The 23,555-nt window shown below is 54.7% G+C and overlaps 1 protein-coding gene across 3 annotated transcripts in view; it reads left to right on the forward strand.

The window, feature by feature from the left end:
* The first annotated feature begins 231 nt into the window (after nt 1–231).
* Nucleotides 232–23,555, forward strand: part of LOC115252440 (protocadherin-1-like) — a 66,378-nt gene continuing 43,054 nt past the window's right edge. The window contains exons 1-3 of one of the 3 annotated variants that reach the window (XM_029847671.1): nt 232–854; nt 7,495–8,323; nt 12,446–14,629. In XM_029847671.1, coding sequence (XP_029703531.1) covers nt 7,517–8,323; nt 12,446–14,629 — 2,991 coding nt within the window. In that variant the 5' untranslated portion in view covers nt 232–854; nt 7,495–7,516. The remainder of the gene's footprint in view (nt 855–7,494; nt 8,324–12,445; nt 14,630–23,555) is intronic. The other 2 variants (XM_029847672.1, XM_029847673.1) reach the window with 2 other exon arrangements.

Genomic DNA, 23,555 nt, shown 5'->3' on the forward strand with positions numbered 1-23,555 from the left:
AGCGACCAGAAACAGCCCCGAACACGCGCAAAGTTGCGGGTTTTTTTCTTTTATTTAAAAAAAAAAAAAAGAAAGAATACGTGACAGTGAGGGAGGAGAAACCGATATTTAAATAAATAAAAATGACAGCGAATGTTTGGAAATCCAGCGACTCGCTGCTGGGGTGGATGTTGGCCCCGCCCCCTCCCCGGTGGAGCGAGGGAGAGGGAGAGAGAGAGAGAGAGAGAGAGGGGAGGGGGGGAGCGCGAGGCTCTCCGACTCAGTGTGTCCGCGCGACCTGCTCCGTGCTGGACCGCGAGGTTGACAAGAGTTTCAGGCGGCACGTCGGTGTCCGCAGTCGGCGTGGAAAGTCCCCGCCACCCGCTGGCCGGTCGCCCACTTCCGGAGCTGATCGCCCCGCAAACCCTCCCGCGTCCCGGGGCTCCGAGCGCCCCTCCACCGCCACCCAACTGTCCGCAGCAGCGGAGGATGCTGTGGGGACTCCGGCGGTCACGGCACCTTTGACGGAGCAGCGGAGCGACCGCCCCCCCCCCCCCTCTCCGCGTTCGGACGGGTGTCCTCCCGGGTGGGTCACGCCGCCCCCCTTCCCCCCCGCGGAGGAGGAGAACGGACCTCCGCGCTGGTCACGACAGTGAACCTGGACAGAAATTGTGAAGGAAAATCTGAAGGAATAATTACCACCCCCGGCCTCTCTGGATTTCCCCCCCTCTCGGATTGTTAAACTGTTAAATTGAGTTATTTTCTGTTGTTGCTGTTGCCGGAGGCGGAGAGTCGCTGCACCGGGGAGGAGCGGAGCGTGTCGCCGGACCGGAGCGCTCAGAACTGGGGAGCCGCGGAGGTCGCACTCGGTCCAGGTAGGAACTTATTCCCACCGTGTTTAATGGCACCGTGCGTGTTTGGGATCGATACTCCACCCCGGGACGCACCGTCACCGCGCCGCGCGGCTAAAACACGCACGGAAACGGCCCCGATCGAGTCACTTTATTTGCAATTCACTTCTACTTTAATTAAATAGAAAAGGGCATTAATCTCCACGGTGACCGGCCGCGCTTTTTTCCTACTTGCTGGCAAATAAAAACACTTAAATCGGACGAGCGCTCAATTTCTGCTCTGATGGTGATTTTACGCATATTAATCTACAGTAACCATCGATCCGTATCGATCCCCCGCGATACTTGAATGCCTCCCGGCCACGAAACCCGGCTCCCCGTGGGTCCCGGTGCTTCCCCGGGCCCCAGGGCCCCAGAAGCGCCGCTACAGTAGCTCCTGCAGCGGGGCGCGTTCCCAGAAAGTGCCGCTCGGCTCTGCTGGAGCGCCGCCGCAGCGGAGCTTCATTACGGCTCCGTCAAGAGTTTTTTTTTTTTTTTTTGGGGGGGGGGGCTCTTGGGACGTGGAGAAGAATATAAAAGAAGAGGAAAAGAACACGCGGCGTGTCGCGATCAGAGGTTCGTGTTCCCGCTGTAATGTTGCAGCTAATCTGCCTTCAGGGACTCCATTTACAGCACAAATACAACAGCTCATTCATCCCAGCAGCCCATAAACCAGTCACACAGGGAGGGGGGGGGGGGCACGCCTCAATTTCCTCCTGTTTCTGTGGAACCCCCCCACCTGGGTCGTGGTGCACCTGTAGCGCCACACGCTTGTTTCTCCAGTTTTGAGCCTAAACCCAAATAAAGGCGTGAAGGCGAGATTCTCCCCGTCCCCAGAATCTGGTCCGTCCGGTCCCTCAGGACGGTGCACCGCGTCCCCCCTCCCCCTCCCCCCCCCGCGCCGTGGCGGAGGGAGGGAGCGGAGGACGGGGGTGGCGAGGCCGGCGATTGACATGCACACCACGTCACCCTTCCCCTGACAAGGAGCGAGCTGTGGCGCCGGCTGTGGCCCGCTTCCTGCGTCTGAACGACACCCCCTCGGATCCCACAGCTCCTCACCACGGGAGCGGTTTCTGCTGTGACCTTTGACCCCCCCCCCCCCCCCCCCCTCCTTCCCCTGCCTCAGGTGCTTGATAAAATCTCCACCAACGGTCGTTCGCACCTGCGTTGGCGGCGCGTTTCGTAATAAATCTTCAGCAGGTGTTTGGGGTTCGAGCGAGGCCACGCGAACGCCTCTGGATCCTGCAGCTCCAATATGAATCTACTCCGAGAGGAGAGTGTCCGTGCTCAGTGGGTCCGGTTCTCTGGTTTCTGAGGGGGGGGGGGGGACAGGAAGAGGGACGGCCGAGCGTTAACGTCCATCACTGAAACTGGAGCCGGGGGAGGATGAGCGGAAGCTCCTCTCGCTGACAGCAACGCCATCGCAGAACGTCCCGCACGCTCAAATACGCCATCGAAGGAGGCTGCCGTGACCATCACCACCTCTGGGGGGGGGGGGGGGTCACCGAAGCCAGGAAAGGGCGCCGGCGGCGAGCAGTGAAACGCTCGCACGGACGCTGCTGCCCTCACTTCCTGCGTGGAGCCGACGGGAACGAGGGTTCGAGACGCCGCGGAATATTAACGGCAGCTGGCGGATGAGCCGCGCCGCGCAACATCTGCTTTCCTTTATGTTCCCTTTTCATCCTCGCCTTTTGAACGCCGTCCCAAAAAAAAAAAAGAAAAAAAAAAAAAAAAGACGTCGACTGACACCGGATCAGAGGGGGGAGCCGAGCGTTCGCCACATTCGCCCTCATAAATTACCGAAATGTCGCTCTCGCTTGGCGCGTTGTCCCGACAGTCGTTCCGAAATGCTTCATTTTAAATGAGCTGATTTCCCTTAAAGACTCCGCCCGTGTTTACACCCCCGGCCGCTAGGTGGCGCTGTTCCCGCCACATCAAACATAATTGGAGTGAGGCGGGATCGCGCAGGTTTCTCTTGTAGCTCCGGACATTAGCCGGGATTAGGGAAACATTAGGGAAACGCTTTGCAACGCCACCTAGTGGCCAATCCGGCTGTCAAAGTCAGATGAAATGCAGATGGGTTTGATTCAGTTGCCATGACAACAGCAGAAACTGTACATCTGCTCTCGAGTTGTTTGTCTCTTCGCCACCTTCGCTAATATTTAAATCGGTCACTTCCGAGAAACGGGACGATTCTTTGGGATCGACCGGCTCTGAATTTGCTCCTCCCGTTTTAACCGGTTTGGGCGTTTGAGCGGCAGCTTCCTGTTTGTTTTCGCCCGCTCGCCGTCGTCTGACATATAGAATAAAGACGTTGCCGTGGATTTAAACCTGCGCCTGATGCCTGATCTTCACTTTATACCATCCTGCTGTGCATCTGCCATCCACTCCCTTAATCCCCTTCTGCTGCTGCTTTTGCTGCCGCCAGCGGATCAGTGTGTGTGTGTGTGTGTGTGTGTGTGTGCGTGTGTGTGTGTGTGTGTGTGTGTGTGTTGTCTAGAAAAGGTTATATGTTTAATGATCCTACCTCAGTGCCTCTGAGCAATCACCACAGCAAAATTCTACGCATGCGATGTTTGTTCTGGGAGTTCGCTGCTTCGACACGTTAGCGTTGTTAGCGTTAGCGTTGTTAGCGTTAGCGTTGTTAGCGTTAGCGGTGAGGGGTGTTTATGGAGTGAAAGTGTGTTATTGGGCCGCAGCAGCAGGAAGAGCTGAGCCCTCAGGTCCCGGAGACAAAAGACTGGAACCATCAAAACCAGTGAGTCAGCTGGAGCCGTCCTGCACTTCCTGTTTGACGGTGAAACGTCCGCACCCCTCCCCCCCCCTCCCCCGCACACACACCTGAGAGTCCCACGTGCTGTTTACACAAGGCGTGGACGCAGGTATGCGGCACCTGCCGACGCGCATGAAGGCGACGCCGTTGCGCGCTGGCCAACGCTACCGAACGCTAACGTTTAAAATGGAGTCCAGGCCACCGAATATGAACAGGAAGGTTTGGTGAAGGTAGCACCAGCGATGAAACCCGTTCCTGGAACCTCCTGGAGCCCCCTGGAACCTCCTGGAGCCCCCTGGAAACTCCTGGAAGATCTGATAACATCAGACGTGTCGTCACTGCTGATCAGCCAGTATCAGACCGAACCAAACACACACAGGCCGAGAGACACAGCGGTATGAATAGGGAGGAAGTGTGTGTGTGTGTGTGTGTGTGTGTGTGTGTGTGTGTGTGTGTGCGCGCGTGTGAGACAGAGCCAGAGAGCACTGATCTGAATCAAACAATAGCCGTGAATGGAGTTATTAGAGTAATCTGCCTTTGAGCAGGAGGGTGGAGGGACCACACACACACACCCAAACACACACACATGCACCCAAACACACACACACACACACACACACACACACACACCCAAACACACACACACGCACCCAAACACACACACATGCACCCAAACACACACACACACACACACACACACACCCAAACACACACACGCACCCAAACACACACACATGCACCCAAACACACACACACACACTCTGCCTGGCCCAGGGAGACACTTTGGCCATGAACATCTCGTCTTTCTCAGATCAGAAACATCAAAGCGTCTTTTGAATGTGTGTGTGCGTCTAAAGGTTTCACCTCTCGCAGGTGTGTGTGTGTGTGTGTGTTTGCGTGTGTGTGTGTGTGTGTGTGTGTGTGTGTGTTCCGCTGGTCACCGCCAGTGAGGACCGTCCGTCCGTTCATCTGCAGCCTCACGTTGACCCACCAGGAGGTCAAAGTTCGAGGCTCCTCCTCAGGTTCTCCAGCAGGATTCTGTTTTCAAATTCCAGTGAAGTAACTGGGAATGCTGGGAAGTTCGGGGGCGTGGCTTGTGTGGAATCACCAATGGGGTGGGTGGTCTGCAGCCACATCTGGACAGCAGCTCGGTCCTCTGGACCGTCACTGTCTCCGTGGTCGCGTCCCCTCCGGACCGTCACTGTCTCCGTGGTCGCGTCCCCTCTGGACCGTCACGGTCTCTGTGGTCGCGTCCCCTCTGGACCGTCACGGTCTCCGTGGTCGCGTCCCCTCCGGACCGTCACTGTCTCTGTGGTCGCGTCCCCTCCGGACCGTCACGGTCTCCGTGGTCGCGTCCCCTCCGGACCGTCACGGTCTCTGTGGTCGCGTCCCCTCTGGACCAGTTCCCACATCACTGGTCGTAAACAGGTTGGTTGGTTTTTTTCCTTTGATGTTTGTTCCATTTAAACGTTTTGTCACACTGGAAAGAATTTTTTAGAAGATGAAAAATGAGCTAATTGAACTGCTGTTGTCTTAATTAGCTGTGGTGAAAGACCCGTCTTCGTTTTTCGGCTTCGTGGCGCCGCTCAAATGCTATAGATCGGCGCCAACGCTAACAGCTACACGTTCGTCGTTCGTTAGCTTCACTTGGACGTGAGGAAGTGGCGTAAACCCTGAAAAGGCACGTGTACAGGTGCATTGTGGGTAAGGTGCCGCTGAAACTGCCGGCTCCCAGCGGGACGTCTCAGGGCCGTTCCGCTCCATTGTGATGTACAGATGGGCGCCGCCGTCTGGCCACGCCCCCTCTCTTTCACCAGCTCGCCCCCCATTAAGAGTCTTTGTCTCTCGTCCCTTCCAGGAGTCAAAGTCCCTGCTTAGACATGGAAATGTTGCTGTCCTGACACGGCTGCTAATGGCACGCAAACAAATACTGGTTCCAGCAGGTCGTTGACCTGACACACACACACACACACACACGCACACACACCCACACGCACACACACACACGGTTGATGAGAAAGTTTCTGTGGGAAACGGGATGAGCTGGACAATTTGTGTCCCCAAGGACGGACGGACGGATGGACGGACGGAGGGACACACACACACACACACACACACACAGACACACACACACACACACACACACACACACACACACACACACACACACACACATGTCAACATCTCACGACCCCAGACTCTTCTAAAGCTGCTCTGATCCCACACGCTTCTGTTTACATGACACAGCTGTGAGGGACGGGTGTCCAGTTACAGGCGACCAGTGGGACCAGTTTGGCTGCGTGTGACGTCACCGGACCTGTGATGTCACCGGACCTGTGATGTCACCAGACATGAACTGGTGCGAAGGTTCAGCTTTTTAGATCCTGAAATTTAGCCTCGGGCTGTTTGATGAGTCGGCGCCGCGTCTTCCTCCAGGTGGACCAGCCGGTCCGACCTGCCGGTCCGGTCCGTCGGCAGACTCTGAGTCACACGGTAAACAGTCTCGGCTCTGGTTTCCACGGTGACGTGTAACAATCCTCTGGGGTCAAAGGTCAGGGTGACCCAATAGTTGGCAGAAACACGTGAAGAAAAGGAAGTGAACTGTCTCACACATACCCACACAAAAACACACACACAAGCACACACGCACACACACAGACACACACATGCACACACACACACACAGACACACGCACACAGACACACACACACACACACACACACACAGACACACACACACACACACACACTTATGCAGGGCTAATTAGGGGTGTGTGAGCTTCAGCCTCCTTAATTTTTCCTGCCGAGAAATCAGAATAAAAGCCCGACGACCGCGATTGTTGGGGGACATCAGGACCCAATTTTCCTGGTTTCTGGTCACGTCAGGAGATTTTTTTTGGGGGGGGGAGGGGCAATAACCAGCTGGTAATCAGCTCCGTCCGACCCGTTTGACCTCTCACCTTTTTCATTCACTCAACAGATGAAGGCGGCTTCAGAGTTGAGTCTTTTCTTCAAATCAGTCTTCAGTTTTCTGTTGTGAGGGAAAAGAAACTGCTGCAACACACACAGACACACACACACACGCATGCACACACACGCACACACACAGACACACACACGCACGCAAACACACACACACAGACACACACACACACACACACGCAAACACACACACACACATGCACACACACGCACACACACAGACACACACACACGCACACAGTGTATAAATGTTTTAGTAGATGGAGGTGGAATGAAAGAATGAAAGTGATGAGACTTCTGTGAGTGCGCGTGTGCGTGTGTGTGTCCGTGTGAGTGTGTGTGTGTTTGCTCTAAATCAAGGACACAAAAGAGAAAAGAAAGCTCTTGCGATTAACCTCGCTGACCCACAGCTGAGGAGTCTGAAACTCTCTGAGATGAAACCTAAAAACGAGCCGCAGCCTCTCTGAAGGCGTCTTTGATCCGACGCACGCCGCCGCCGTCCCCCGACGCACGCCGCCGCGTTGTCCCCCCTCCTCCGGTCTCCGGGCCGTGGTCCCGTCTGGAGTGGCCGCCCATCCTCCTGTCATCGGGGATTTTCGTGGCGTGCCGCTGGCAGCGGCGCCGCGTTTGTCTTGCTGTCAGAGCGGGCGACTGGCAGCAGGAGGAAGTCATCGGTCCGTGCCGCACGGCTGCTCGCCGCGGCGCCCGGGCTAAAACCTCATCACCCTCAGGTTTCTCAAATAACAGCACGAGACGTGTTCAGTGGCCCGCGGCGGCGAGCGTCTACTCCCCAACAGCTGCGACATAAATCTGAGAGCGGCGACTTCCTGTTCGTGACACTCTGTAATCCGTCCTCTCCGTCTTTTCCAGAGCGGCGCTGTCGGGCGGAGCCATGGCGTCGCCGCGGAGGGTCCCCGTCTTCCTGGCGGTCGTCCTGCTGGCGTCCTGCGGCGCCTCCCCCACCGACATCCTCTACCGCGTCCCCGAGGAGCAGCCGCCCAACACGCTGATCGGCAGCCTGGCGGCGGACCAGGGCCTGCCCGACTCGGGCCACCTGTACAAGCTGGAGGTGGGCTCGCCGTACCTGCGGGTGGACGGGAAGACGGGCGACATCTACACCACGGAGATCCCCGTGGACCGCGAGACGCTGCGGGACTGTCGCCACCTCTTCGAGAACGACAAGTGCTTCCTGGAGTTCGAGGTGTCCATCACCGACATGGTGAAGGGTCTGGGCTCGGGGCCGCGGCTCATCGAGGGCCGCATCGAGGTCCTGGACATCAACGACAACACGCCGCAGTTCTCCTCGCCCATCCTCACGCTCTCCATCCCGGAGAACACGCACATCGGCGCCCTCTTCTCCATCCCCATGGCCACCGACCGGGACGCCGGCGCCAACGGCGTGGCCGAGTACACGCTGACCTCCGGGCCGGACGCCGACCAGCTGTTCGCCCTGCAGGTGGCCCTGGACTCCGAGGAGAAACTCCCCCAGCTGGTCGTCATGGGCAACCTGGATCGCGAGAAGAAGGACTCGTACGACCTGAACATCCGGGTGGTGGATGGCGGGAAGCCGGCGAGGGCGAGCAGCGCTCTGCTGAGGGTCACCGTCACCGACCAGAACGACAACCAGCCCAAGTTTGAAAGGAGCCACTACGAGGCGGACCTGCCCGAGAACAGCCCCCAGGGTCACTCCGTGCTGCAGGTCAGTGGGGGGGGGGGGGCATTTCTTCGGGCTCTGTGGTTCAGACTGTAGTTTTCTTTGGGAATTCCGAAGGGAAGTGATGGGAATGTTGGCTGAACGCGCCAGGATGATGACAGGAACAAGTTTCACACAGCTTTGCTTGACTTCCTGTCTGAAGCTGAATTAATCCCAAGGTTGATGCCCCCCCCACCCCCTGTCCCCCCCGCCTTCATCCCCCTCTGTCCCCTCCGCCCCCCCTCCGTCCTCCTCGTTCCCCTCCCCCCCCGTCTCCTCCGGCCCCCCTTCGTCCCCCTCTGTCCCCTCCTTCCCCCTCTGTCCCCCTCCGCCCCCCCGTCCCCCTCTCTCCCCCTCCGCCCCCCCTCCGTCCTCCTCGTTCCCCTCCCCCCCCCGTCTCCTCCGGCCCCCCTTCGTCCCCCTCTGTCCCCTCCTTCCCCCTCTGTCCCCTCCGCCCCCCCGTCCCCCTCTCTCCCCCTCCGCCCCCCCTCTGTCCCCTCCGTCCCCCTCTGTCCCCCCCTCCTTCATCCCCCTCCGTCCCGCTCCGCCCCCTCTGTCCCGCTCCGTTCCCCCCCTGTCCCCTCCGTCCCCCTCTGTCCCGCTCCGTCCCCCCGTCCCCGCTCCGTCCCCCCTGTCCCCTCCGTCCCCCTCCTGTCCCCTCCGTCCCCCCTCTGTCCCCCTCCGTCCCACTCCACCCTCCTTCATCCCCCTCTGTCCCGCTCCACCCTCCTCCGTTCCCCCCCCTGTCCCCTCCGTCCCCCTCTGTCCCGCTCCGTCCCCCCTGTCCCGCTCCATCCCCCCTGTCCCCTCCGTCCCCCTCCTGTCCCCTCCGTCCCCCCTCTGTCCCCCTCCGTCCCCCCTCTGTCCCCCTCCGTCCCACTCCACCCTCCTTCATCCCCCTCTGTCCCGCTCCACCCTCCTCCGTCCCCCCCTGTCCCCCTCCGTCCCACTCTGCCCCCTCCGTCCCCCCTCTGCCCCCTCCGTCCCCCCTCTGTCCCCTCCGTCCCCCTCTGTCCCGCTCCGTCCCCCCCTGTCCCCCTCCGTCCCACTCTGCCCCCTCCGTCCCCCCTCTGCCCCCTCCGTCCCCCCTCTGTCCCCTCCGTCCCCCTCTGTCCCGCTCCGTCCCCCCTGTCCCCTCCGTCCCCCTCCTGTCCCCTCCGTCCCCCCTCTGTCCCCCTCCGTCCCCCCTCTGTCCCCCTCCGTCCCACTCCACCCTCCTTCATCCCCCTCTGTCCCGCTCCACCCTCCTCCGTCCCCCCCTGTCCCCTCCGTCCCACTCTGCCCCCTCCGTCCCCCCTCTGTCCCCTCCGTCCCCCCCGCTCCTCCTCTTTTCCTCACCCATCTCAGAGGAACCTCTGACCCAGTCGGCGATAACGCCGTGACCTGGTGGCGTGTCTCCCGCTCCGCTGCTCCGGGTCCTGGCAGCCTGGAGGTCACGTATCAACCACCGACTCCGTTTCAACCCCCGACGTCCCGGAAAGCCGGCGTTCCGCCTGGTGAACGTGCGGCTTCCTGGCTGTGACTGCAGCCTGACCGGCTGTAATCCGGCCTGTCCTGAGATTATCCACGGGGCTTATTGCTATTATTGCTCTGGATGCGGCTCGTTGCGTCTCGGAGCGCCGAGGAATTCATTTCACTTAACGCGCCTTTCAGGAGCGGCGCTTCTGAGGCGGCTGCGATGGTTCTGACCCGCCTAAATCTCACCGACTCGCTCTGTAAAGGAGCGGAACGGCCACTTTAGCATATTTTAACCTGCTTCTTTAGCATTAGCATCCCCCCTCACGCTCCGCCATCCCTGAGAGCAGCGCCGGGATTATTCCAGTTTGATCCAAACCTGTTGAATCCAGAGGGGACGTTGTTTCCGTTCAAATGTCGCTCGCCCTGATTGGTCCACTCGTGTCTGCGACGTCATCCTGGTAATGATTAACCACCGTCACATTCGGCCGGTTAATTATCGTAACGCTGGTCGCTGGATTGTGGGGACGTGAAATCTGGTTCCTCCTCTCATCAATAACAACCAGATGTTTGTTTGACGATGTTTCTCCTTTAATTAGAGGATCCTGGGAAGGCAGCAGGTGTGGGAACCAGCCGGCCTGGCTGGTTAATGCTTAACTAGCACGAGCTGTTTTCCCTGGAACACGGTGGCCTTTGGAGGGCGGCGGCTCTGCGCTCCAGAACCGCTCGATAAACGCGGTCAATGATTCACCGCCGTTGGGTGGCGTCCGCCGCTGAAAGGGGGCGGATCAATGGGCCGGCAGGAATCAGCACTTCGCCCGGGTGTTTCCTTTAACCTGTCGGGGGGAGGAGGACGGCCCAGCGGGTCACTGACCGGTGAACCGTAGCAACTGACCGCTAAACCGTAGCAACTGACCGCTAAACCGTAGCAACTGCAGGTTTATCCTCCACTGACCCGTTCCCGTAGATTACACTTAAAACCGGAACAACGGTCTCTGGGATGCTGCTCGTTTCATGAGGACGGTGGATTTTGGGACGTCCCTGGACCGATCCGGTGGTGCCAGGAACTATTTTCCTTCCGGCCGGTGCCCCCCCCCGACGTTAAAGACCAGAGTTGCATCACTTCCAGGATAAAACCTTCCGAAGGAGCCTGTGGATGACGTCCACCATGACCCACATTCCTTTAACAGCAGCTTCGCGAGATGCAATTAAAAAGTAATCCGTGTTCCGTGGAAGCTCCCGCTAACGAGAACATCCTCTTGATATTCTGCTGACGGACAGCGCCTCCTAATTGACTAATTACCTCTATTTGCTTTGGGTTCGGGGTGCGTGGCGCCAAATTGTGGCCGGTGTTGGTGTCCTCCGCCGTCTCCTAATGGGCCCGGAGGAGCTGAGGCTTTTCTGCTAATGAGAGGAACATTAACATTCACTCTTCTGCCAATTAGACGTCAATGACCCGCCGCAGAGCCTTCAGACGCCGCTGTGGTGGCGAGCGCGCTCCGCTTTGATCGCCCGTTGCGTTCCGGCGGTTCCTCCCCGCCGCCACGACAACACGAAGGGGTTTGTAGTTTTCCATCTGTGACGCTGGGAGACCCAGAAGGGCAGCGGGGCTCCAGCAGAACCCGTCTGAACGGTCTCAGCATCCGTGTGTCCAGGCATCAGGTGTTTAAAGCTCCGCCCCCATTTTATTATCGTCCTGGTCTACAAGTCCCCCATTAGGACAGGAGTTAATGAAGGTTGACTTCCTGTCTGAAGCTGAATTAATCCCAAGGTTGATGCCCTTCTCCGCCCCCCCCTTCGCCCCCCTCCGACCCCTTCGTCCCCCCTCCGTCCCCTTCGTCCCCCTTCCGTCCCCCTCCGCCCCCCCTCCGTCCCCCTTCCGTCCCCTTCGTCCCCCTCCGCCCCCTTCCGTCCCCCTTCGTCCCCTTCGTCCCCCTCCGCCCCCTTCCGTCCCCCTCCGCCCCCTTCCGTCCCCCTTCGTCCCCCCTCCGCCCCCTTCGTCCCCCCCTCCGTCCCCCTCCATCCCCTTCCATCCCCCTCCGCCCCCCCTCCGTCCCCCTTCCGTCCCCTTCGTCCCCCTCTGCCCCCTTCCGTCCCCCTTCGTCCCCCTCCGTCCCCTTCGTCCCCCTCCGCCCCCTTCCATCCCCCTCCGCCCCCCCTCCGTCCCCCTTCCGTCCCCTCCGTCCCCCTTCGTCCCCCTCCGCCCCCCTCCGCCCCCCTCCATTCCCCTTCGTCCCCCTTCGTCCCCCTTCCGTCCCCTTCGTCCCCCTTCGTCCCCCTCCGTCCCCCTTCCGGCCCCCCTTCGTCCCCCTTCGTCCCCCTCCGTCCCCTTCGTCCCCCTCCGTCCCCTTCGTCCCCCTTCCGGCCCCCCTTCGTCCCCCTTCGTCCCCCTCCGTCCCCCTTCCGGCCCCCCTTCGTCCCCCTTCGTCCCCCTCCGTCCCCTTCGTCCCCCTTCCGCCCCCCTTCCGGCCCCCCTCCGGCCCCCTTCCGGCCCCCCTCCATCCCCCTCCGTCCCCTTCGTCCCCCTTCGTCCCCCTCCGGCCCCCTCCGGCCCCCCTTCGTCCCCCTCCATCCCCCTTCCGGCCCCCCTCCGTCCCCCTTCCGTCCCCCTTCCGGCGTCTGAAGGCTGTGTAGAAGAACAAAGATCTCAAAGGTTGTTGTCTCCTCCCGCAGGTCCGAGCCAACGACGCAGACACGGGGATCAACGGCGAAATCGACTACAGTCTTCATCAGGCCTCCGATACCGTTCAGAGGCTCCTGCGCATCGATCGCTCTACGGGCATCATCTACGTCAAAGGCCAGGTGGATCGAGAGGAAGAGAACTTCCTCAAGTTCTTCGTGGTGGCCAGAGATCGTGGACCAAGCTCGAAGAGCTCCAAGGTCTTGGTGACCATCAATGTAAAGGACCAGAACGACAACTCGCCAACCATCGAGATCCGGGGTATCGGCTTAGTCATGCACCATGAAGGCGTGGCCAACATCTCTGAGGACATGCCCATTGGCACGCCGGTGGCCCTGGTCCAGGTATCGGACCGGGACGAGGGGGAAAATGCCATCGTGACGTGTGTGGTGGCCGGAGACGTTCCCTTTCAACTCCGACCTGCCAGCGAGTCTTTAAATGACCGGAAGAAGAAGTACTTCCTGCAAACAACGACTTTGCTGGATTACGAGCGGATAAAGACTTACCGGATCGAGATCGTTGCCGTCGATTCTGGCAACCCGGCCCTGTCCAGCACCAACTCCCTCAAGGTCCAGGTCACAGATGTGAACGACAACATTCCGAGTTTTTCCCCCACGGTTCTTTGGGTGGACTTTGCCGAGGGGAACTACCCGGGCGACAAGGTGCTGGACGTGATAGCGACCGATGCCGACAGCGGCTCCAACGCCGAGCTGTCCTACAGCATCGTTGAGCCCGCTGCCATCGAGCTGTTTGAGATCGATGCGAACACCGGAGAGGTCCGCGTGAAGACCTCGCTGAATCGGGAAGAGAAGGAGCACTACAAGTTCCACGTGGCCGCAGCAGATAAAGGAGTTCCGAGTAAAACCGGAACGGCAACGGTGGAGGTCAATGTCCTCGACCGCAACGACAACGACCCCAAGTTCATGTTGGACGACTACAGCTTCTCCGTCATCGAGAACATGGCTCCTCTCAACCCCGTCGGCGTGGTGACCGTTACCGACAACGACAAAGGGGAGAACGCACAAGTGACGCTGTTCGTGGAACCAGACAACGGAAAGTTCGTCATCCAGAACGGAACGGGAACCATCCTGTCCAGCATCTCTTTTGACCGCGAGAAGGAGAGCACCTACACCTTCCGCCTGAAGGCCGTGGACGGCGGCGACCCACCACGGACCTCCTACGTGGGCGTGACCATCAACGTACTGGACGAAAACGATAACGCGCCGTATGTCACCAAGCCGTCCAACTCCTCCTTCACGCACCTGCTACCCGGCACCCTCCCAGACACCCCGGTGGCGGTGGTAGAGGCCGAAGACATCGACTCTGGACTCAACGCGGAGCTGGTCTACACGATCACAGGCGGAAACCCGTACGGCCTCTTCCACATTTTGCCCAGCAGTGGGGAAATCATGCTGGCGCAGAAGTTCGCCGGCAGCCACAACGGCCTCCATCGCCTGGTGGTGAAGGTCAGCGACCGTGGGAAACCTCCTCGCCACACCACCGCCCTGGTCCACGTGTTTGTGAACGAAACAAAGTATAACGTGTCCCTGATTGAGGCTCTGGTCGGACACAGCCTCTACACCCCACTGGACAGGGACATCGCCGGGGACCCCAACTACGCCCTCAACCAACAGAGCAACATCCTCTACGGCAGCCTGGCCGGGATCGCCGGCGTGATCCTGGTCATCGTGGCCGTGATGATCTTTAGACATCGGCTGCAGAAGGACGCGAAAAGCGGCTACCAGGCCGGCAAGAAGGAGAGCAAGGACCTGTACGCCCCCAAGCAGGGCCCCAAAAACGGGAAGGGCAAAAAGAGCAAGAAGAGCAAAGTGCCCAAACCGGCCAAGCCGCTGGAGGAGGACGAGGACGCCAGCCTGCAGAAAGGCCACAAGTTCAACCTCATCAACGAGAACATCAACGACAGCCCCAGGATCCACCTGCCCCTCAACTACCCCCCGGGGAGCCCCGACTTGGGCCGCCACTACCGCTCCAACTCCCCGCTGCCGTCCATCCAGCTGCAGCCTCAGTCGCCCTCGGCCTCCAAGAAGCACCAGGCCGTGCAGGACCTCCCCGCCACCAACACCTTCGTGGGGACGGGGGACAACAACTCCACCGGCTCCGACCAATATTCGGATTACAGCTACAAGGCCAACCCGCCCAAATACAGCAGCAAACAGGTAGGCGACTACGCTAACATGTACCACAGGGACATTTATTGGACCAACCGGGTGTGGTAGTCACCGGGACTTGTTTGGCACTGCCCCCCCCCCCCACGGCACAGTTCCAAACGGGCCATTTTTCTCTTTTTTTACACTTTGTTTTTTATTGTTCACCATTTGTCTGTTTTCTCACCCCCTCACAGCATGAACAGTCACCCGGGGGGGGGGGGGGGGCACAAACGTGGGTTTTTTAATGATTAACCTCCTCCAGGGTCTCGGAACCATTTGGTTTGTGTTGTTTGTCTTTGTCGCTCGGCCAGACTCAGAAAACCGACGTTAGCGACGGAAACTGAAGTGTAAAACTATCAGAACCTCATCACGTTTTGTCTTTAATTTAATCTCCTGTCTTTGATTTTCTTTTTTTATTTATGTTTTGATTCTTTTGGATTTTCCTGTCTTCCAAAGCTAACGCCACGTTAGCTTAGCAAATGTACTTTATTTTGGTTTTCCAAAAGTTGTTGATATCGAAATATTTCCCGAATCTTCCGATAAAATCCGAAACATGAAGGCAAATGTTCACGCTGTGACGAGCCCACAGGCGGATGGCGGGTCACCTTTTACCCAGAGTGCCTTGCATTTCCTCTTTGATGTGGACAAAAAAGCAGGGGGTGGAGTCATCTGGTGGGGGAGGGGCTTCCGTTTTGATCATTTTGATGAATTTAAAGCGTCACGAACACTGTGAAGACAATCGCTCGGAGGAGTCGCGGCGACGCTCCGACTGTACGACGCGTCGAAGGTTTCGTTTTCTTTCATCTGCTTTTTCTGTGCGTCTGAATACCAAAGATGTTCACACACACACACACACACACACACACACCATCACCATCATCCCTCAGTTCCCACTGGCTTTGGCAGTCAGTTAGCACGTTTAGCCGTTAGCGCTGCAGATCACTCGCACGAACGTTGTGTCACATTTTCTGCTTGTGGATTTATTTGTACAGCATTTGTGTGTTTCCTTTTTGTTGAGTGTGTTTTTTTTGTTGACGCCTTTAAAGCAGACTTTTATTCCAATAAAGGTGTTTTTGCTTTAGCGTGAACGTGGCGTTCGTGCATCACTCGTCTCGTCTTCATCGCCTTTCATCACTAATTAGCTGAGATTAATCATGTTTTCTGAAAAATGCCTTTTTTAATCAATCAAAACTTTTGAAATTCAGCGGTTAAAAACTATAATCAAGTTTAAATAGGGTGAATTATTAGGATGAAATTAGGAAATTACTGAGAGAAATAGGAATTATTGATTATTTTGTTAGGGAACCTCGTTTATTCAAGAGGATTTATAAAATATGACGTTAATGTTTCTGTACAATTGATCTTTTACAGTAGAATCAGGTAAATGTTTATATGCTTTGAGTGTAAATGCACTCAAAAACTATATTTAACATGAAATTATAACAGAGAATGTTTATTTAAGATGTCACTGTTTCAATGAAAATAAACAACAAACAGGTCAAAATGATTCACGTTAATTTATTGTTAATTGTAAAATAATAATAATAATTCAGCAAATATTTCTCCAACTGTCTAATTTAGATGTTTTCATCCTTTTATTAATTCTGTTTTTATGTTTATTTGAAGTTTGTTTTAAGTCACACACACACACACACACACACACACACACACACACACACACACACACACACATGCTTCAAAGGTCAAAATTAATCAGCAAATTTTAGGGAATCTGGATAATTTAGTGTGTGTATTTGTATGTATGTGTATGTGTCTGTGTATGTTTGTGTGTGTGTGTGTGTGTGTGTGTCTGTGTGTGTGTGTGTGTGCGCACGCTCTGAAGATCCTGACCCTGATGTTCAGGATCAGTGGATCAACCTGACAACATTTCCAGATCATCAAGGATCACCTGATCCAGTCCAGTTTCAGTGCTCCAGTCCAGTTTCAGTGGTCCAGTCCAGCTTTAGTGGTCCAGTCCAGTTTCAGTGATCCAGTCCAGTTTTAGTGATCCAGTCCAGTTTCAGTGGTCCAGTCCAGTTTCTGTGATCCAGTCCAGTTTCAGTGGTCCAGTCCAGTTTCAGTGGTCCAGTCCAGCTTTAGTGGTCCAGTCCAGTTTCAGTGATCCAGTCCAGTTTTAGTGATCCAGTCCAGTTTCAGTGATCAAGTCCAGTTTCTGTGATCCAGTCCAGTTTCAGCGATCCAGTCCAGTTTCAGTGATCCAGTCAAGTTTCTGTAGTCCAGTCCAGTTTCAGCGGTCCAGCCCAGTTTCAGTGATCCAGCCCAGTTTCAGTGGTCCAGTCCAGTTTCAGTGATCCAGTCCAGTTTCAGCGGTCCAGTCCAGTTTCAGCGGTCCAGTCCAGTTTCAGTGATCCAGTCCAGTTTCTGTGATCCAGTCCAGTTTCTGTGGTCCAGTCCAGTTTCAGCGGTCCAGCCCAGTTTCAGCGATCCAGTCCAGTTTCAGTGATCCAGTCCAGTTTCAGTGGTCCAGTCCAGTTTCAGTGATCCAGTCCAGTTTCAGCGGTCCAGCCCAGTTTCAGTGATCCAGCCCAGTTTCAGTGGTCCAGTCCAGTTTCAGTGGTCCAGTCCAGTTTTAGTGATCCAGTCCAGTTTCAGTGATCCAGTCCAGTTTCAGTGATCCAGTCCAGGCCCAATCACCCGTTACTTCCTGTTTCTGACGGCCTCCTCAGAGATGAAGCATCTTTGCTCGGATCAAACAGCAGAGTAACTTCTAAAATGATGCACTATTGATCTCCAGGCTTTGATCTTCTGACACCATCAAACTTCCATCCAAGAAGCTTCTTTGTTCATCAGAACCGGGAAGGAGAGGATGTAAATCAGGACCTTTGAGGAGGAAATTCTGCTTTGAAGCTGAAACTGATTGTTTCCAAATGGTCAACAACATCAAAGTGCAGAAGCTGTTACTCACCAGACGGTCCAGATGATGTTCTGCACAGACCCACAGCCTGGTTCCGTGTGTGTGTGTGTGTGTGTGGGGGGGGGTCCAAAAAGGGGGTAGAATCCCATCATAACCACCAGAATTACCAGAATTCCTCCTGAATCCGCAGCTTCAGTAAAACCGTCAACATCGACCATTAAAACGTCCATAATCACGCTCTTCCATCTGAGTGGAGCGGCTAACGCTAACGCTAAACGCCCATAATCGCCGTGTTAGGTTACAGCTAGCGGCTGGCGATGGTTGCCAGGTGCGGTTCTGATCGGAAACACGTGTTGGGACACTCTGGTCCCGCTCGCGTCGCAAAAATAAACTTTATTTCAACCGTCCGCCCGCGGCGAGAAGCTTCATCTCCCCACAAAATTACAGTCATTTCCGTTTTTAAGAGCGGAGCGACGCAGCCGCCATTTTGATTTATGATTGAAAACCTTCAGAAGCAGAAGCCACCAGAGAGGAAATCACAAATCCACGGTTTTCCCTGCAAATCCCGGCTGCTCACAGCTGTTGAGCTAAAGCGGAAAACAACAGGCGGCGGAACAACAGCGTTTCCAGCCTCATTAGCATTTTTGGGTCCCATGCTAGCTCCTCCAGGAACAGAGTGAGATAAAACCTGTTAGCTTTAGCAATAGTGGACATAAATATTCGCTAATGCAAACACTAAAGAGCGAACTTGACCTGCTAAAGATTGGGATGTGTTTCAAACATCACCATCTTGCAGCAGTTTGTTCTGTGTGTGTGTGTGTGTGTGTGTGTGTGTGTGTGTGTGTGTGTGTGTGTGTGTGTGTGCATGTGTGTGTGTGTGTGTGTGCATGTGTGTGTGTGTGTGTGTGTGTGTTTTGCAGGTTAGAACAAGTTTCATGTACAGATGGAGGTGGTGTTACCTGGTCACAAAGGGGTCTTTCACCACACACACACACACACACACACACACACACACACAGAAGTGAACAAAGCACACATTTTCTCTCTTTAATACAAACATTCCTGAACATGAACATCACTCAGCATAATCCTCTCAGGCTTCTGAGAGAGAGAGAGAGAGAGTGTGTGTGTGTGTGTGTGTGTGTGTGTGTGTGTGTGTGTGTGTGTGTGTGCGTGCGTGTGTGTGTGTGGTGTGGCTGAACTTTCTGTGTGGTGCTAAAGCTGCCCAGAGTGATGCTCAGTCACATGACTCCCAGATGTGGTTGATTCAGCTTGGTGAGTCGAACAGCGACACCAGTTAGTACAGAGTTTTAACTTGACTTCCTCCTGACCTCCATCTCCACCATCACCTCCACCACCATCACCTCCACCTCCACCTCCTCCACCTCCTCCTCCACCTCCACCTCCTCCACCTCCTCCTCCTCCTCCACCTCCTCCTCCTCCTCCTCCTCCACCAGAGAACCTGGAGAACGGTGATGAATGGTGTCTGAGGCTTCGCTCCTCATCTCTGTGTCTCCGTCTATCTCGGTCGCCCCCTCAGGGCTGCGATTGTGTTCAAGCTGCTGAGACAACTCAATACACAGATTAGTGAGTGTGCACGTGTGTGTGTGTGTGTGTGTGTGTGTGTGTGTGTGTGTGCGTGTGTGTTTACTTTAATGTGAAGCCAAAAACACAAGAAACAAATTTGTTGGTCTGATCTTGTGTATGTGTTTGTACTGTGTGTGTTTGTCATTGTGTGTGTGTGTGTGTGTGTGTGTGTCACTGTGTGTGTGTGTGTCATTGTGTGTGTGTGTGTGTGTGTGTGCGCGCCACCTGCTCCTACAACACAAGTGAAGTGGAACGGAAATATCCCTGCGGCAACACACGCGAACAAAAGCAGCAGTGATTGCAGGCATGAGGAGTGGAGGAGGACGATACAAGACACACACGTTTGCACAATGCGTGTGTAGCAGGTTGTGTGAGTCAGAAGGGAGGACACACACACACAAACACACACACACCTGTGGGCGAGGTCAGAGGCCAGATGCTGTACAGCTGCTCTGTGCATGAGGCTGCTAAACTCTGCAGGAACGTCTCTCTGTCTTACACACACACAGACACACACAGGAACACACACACACAGGAACACACACACACACAGACACACACACACTACACGTATGTCACTCTTTATTTGCTAACAGCACCGATGCTAACTAGGGCTAAAACACTCAACACATCTCTTAAAACTAAAAACATCTGTCGTCTGCTGGGATGTGGGCGGGGCTTATGGTGTCACTGGGGGTGGGCGGGGCTTATGGTGTCACTGGGGGTGGGCGGGGCTTATGGTGTCACTGCAGCCGCCAGCAGGGGGCAGTGGAGCCGAGGAACCCCTGCAGGTCGCCTGGTTGCTATGGTGATTTTTGGACAAACGATTGCTTCTGTTTCTCTTTAAATTCATGTTTGATCACCAGGTCAAGGGTCAAGTGGGCGGATCCTCAGAGAGAGGTCAGCCAATCGGAGATGTTCAGCCCCAAATCTGAACCTTTGGAGGGGCACCGAGGCCTTAATCTGTTTTAATTTTAATCCCAGGAAATAATCCAAACATCAGACTAGTTCCTGCTGTGTGTGTGTGTGTGTGTGTGTGTATGTGTGTGTGGGTGTGTGTGTGTGGGTGTGTGTGTGCGTGTGTGTGGGTGTGTGTGTGGGTGTGTGGGTGTGTGTGTGCTTGGCCAGCATCTGTCTCTCCTTTAATCTCCTAATGTTCCTCCCTCTTTTCTTTATCTTTTATCTTTTATCTGTTTATTGTTAAAACTGAGATTTCACAATAAAAATAACAATAAAAACTAAACACAACGAACAGCTGAAGCAGCTCAGAGGACGAGGAGCTGCACGTGGGAGACCTCTGCGCCTCCTCTGCGCCTCCTCTGCGCCTCCTCTGCGCCTCCTCTTCGCCTCCTCTTCGCCTCCTCTTTCGTATCCTCTTCGTCTCCTCTTCGTCTCCTCTTTGTCTCCTCTTCTTCTCCTCTTCGTCTCCTCTTCTTCTCCCCTTCTTCTCCTCTTCATCTGTCTCCACTGGACTGAAGATCAACCAATCAGTTGATCAGTTTCCATCTGTTGCTATAGCAACGTTATTCCAGCTGTCTCAGGTCGTCCTGTGTTACCTAAAGAAACATTGGACATTGGACATTGAAGTTAACACATCCGGTCTCTCACACGCACACACACACACACACACACACACAGAACACACACGCACGCACACACACACAGAACACACACGCACGCACACACACACACGCACACACACACACACACAGAACACACACACACGCACACACACACACACGCACGCACGCACACACACACACACACACACAGAACACGCACGCACGCACACACACACACACCTTAGTCCATTTAGACTTTAAAAGCAGAGGAGCTCTTGACTATGTGTGTGTTTCTGTGTCTCTGTGTGTTTGTATGTATGTGTGTGTATGTGTGTGTCTCTGTGTATGTGTGTCTCTGTGTATGTGTGTCTCTGTGTATGTGTGTGGGTGTGTGTGTGGGTGGGTTGAGTGCAGTTGACATAAAAGGTGATAAACTGTCAGGTAAAAGGATGTAAAGACACACTTTAAACACGCCTCTCAGCGTTGCCATGGTAACAATGACAGCTCATTCTGTGTCATGTTTGGGCAGGTAGGAAGCCACAACCCCTCCAGACACACACACACACACACACACACACACACACACACACACACACCCACCTCGCCTGTCATCAGTGTTTGCATCAGGCTTTGCATGCAGCCTGGTCACGTGGTGTGTGTGTGTGTGTGTGTGTGTGTGTGTGTGTGTGTGTGTGTGTGTGTGTTCTGTGTGTGTGTGTGTGTGCGTGTGTGTGTGTGTGTGTGTGTGTGTGTGTGTTCTGTGTGTGTGTGTGTGTGCGTGTGTGTTCTGTGTGTGTGTGTGTGTGCGTGTGTGTGTGTGTGTGTTCTGTGTGTGTGTGTGTGTGTGTGTGTGTGTGTGTGTGTGTGTGTTCTGTGTGTGTGTGTGTGTGTGTGTGTGTGTGTGTGTGTGTGTGTGTGTTCTGTGTGTGTGTGTGTGTGCGTGTGTGTGTGTGTGTGTGTGTGTTCTGTGTGTGTGTGTGTGTGTGTGTGTGTGTGTGTGTGTGTGTGTGTGTGTGTGTGCGTGTGTGTGTGTGTGAGGGACTGAGGGTTTCAGAACTCCACCCGTTGATTTGCCCGGCAGCTCAGTGTGTGATGTCACGGGTGGCCGAGCAGTCAATGGAGCGACCGGTCAGACTGGTAAACACACAGCTGCCGGGTCAGCTGGTCGGTTCTGGTCGGTTCTGGTCGGTTCTGGTCTTCACGCTGCATCCACCAATGTTTTGGCCTTTTGGTGTTTGTTATTTATTTATTCATGATTTTATTTAGTATTTATTTATTTGTCTTCTGGGTCTTCATTGGTCAGCTCACCCAAATAACTTCCTGCCTCACTGGCCAATCAGTGCTCTCCGTGAAAACAGGAGGCGGGACCAGAAGGGCCACAGCTAATCTCATTTAGCTACACTGTGAAGCTACACTGAGAACTAGCATGATGTTAGCAAGTTTAAGAACCAGAACAAGCTGTGAAAACACTTCTGAAGGTTAGTAAATGTATCTGTGGTGTTTGTTAGCAAGTTGGTTTCATTGTTTATTATTACGTAATGTTATTCTGTCATTAGCATGGTTAGCAGGTGCTGCACTTCATTAGCTGCCTTACACATCTCTTAAAATTCTTGCTTATGTTGGTTAGCATGCTGCTTGTTTTGTAGTGTGATTAGTTAGGACATGAGCTACTGTCTCCTGCCCATGTTAGCTCTAATTAGCTTGTCTCAATTCCTTTAGTTTGTAGGTAACTAGCTGAGTGATGGACAGAGTGGTCCAATTAGCATATTGGTAATAGAGCAAACTGGGTTTTAGCTCAAGCTACTTCAAATGTAAAAGTTCTGTATGTTTACAAATTCATGTTGGTTGCTGCTATTTAGTCATTAATCACAATCAAATGCTAGTTGTGTCACAGTTATGCTAACTAGCACGGTATGCTAATGAACACTATCAGCTTAGCATGACACATCTTCAACATGCAAATAATATAACTTCATTTTCTGTGCTGCAAACACTCTGTGTGTGTTTGTATTCATGCGTGCGTGCGTGCGTGCGTGCGTGTGTGTGTGCGTGCGTGCGTGCGTGTGTGCACAGTTGGCAACCTCAGCTAATCATCGTCCATCATTTTGTTTTGGTTTTGACAGCTTGAAGAGGCAGAAAGTCCCTGAACGCCTCAGAGAAAGCCTTAACTACCGTGTGTGTGTGTGTGTGTGTGTGTGTGTGTGTGTGTCTAATGTCTCATTACATTCAGTAATCATCTCCACTCTGGTGGATGGAGGAACAGGAATATTTGTTTTTCTCATGTGGGTTTTTGGGGCTTCATACGCAGTCATGTGATCATGGGATGTTGTTTGGCCCCGCCCCTTAGACATCATTTCCTGCCATCACTTACTTTTCCCTCCAGTTTTCCGATGTTTGGCTGGTTTCCAACAAATTGCAACATGATTCGGTTGTAAATACTAATTGTCGTGGCTAAAGTTGACCGTTAGCATCGTTGGGCCCAGATTTGTGGTTGCTGATTGGTTGTGAGGCAGCGTTAGCATAATAAGGGGGTTTTGCTTTTGTTGCTCCCCTGTTGTCAGTGTGAGATGTTAGCTGTTAGCTGTGAACTGTAGCATCGATCGTCTCCGAGGAAACGCCGCCATTGATTCTTCTGCAGGTCTCTTTGTTTACTCTTGTGACATCATCACACCAAATACCTTCTATTCTGACTGACAACGCTAATCGGCTGCTAGTGTTCAAACGAGCTCGCTAGCATTTGTAGGTTTTCCTACCAACCGTATCCTGTTAGCTGCTAATCATTTTTTTTGGCAGGCTGCTGGAGTCTTTCCCAGAATTCACCTGCTAGGAGGTGGCAGGAGGTGAACTGTCAATGGTAGCACACAGATTTTAGCATCGATTTAGCATGAGTCAACTTCCCCTGTGAGTTTTG

Source organism: Takifugu rubripes, chromosome 14 (genome assembly GCF_901000725.2).
Source record: "Takifugu rubripes chromosome 14, fTakRub1.2, whole genome shotgun sequence".
NCBI classification, from domain to species: domain Eukaryota; kingdom Metazoa; phylum Chordata; class Actinopteri; order Tetraodontiformes; family Tetraodontidae; genus Takifugu; species Takifugu rubripes.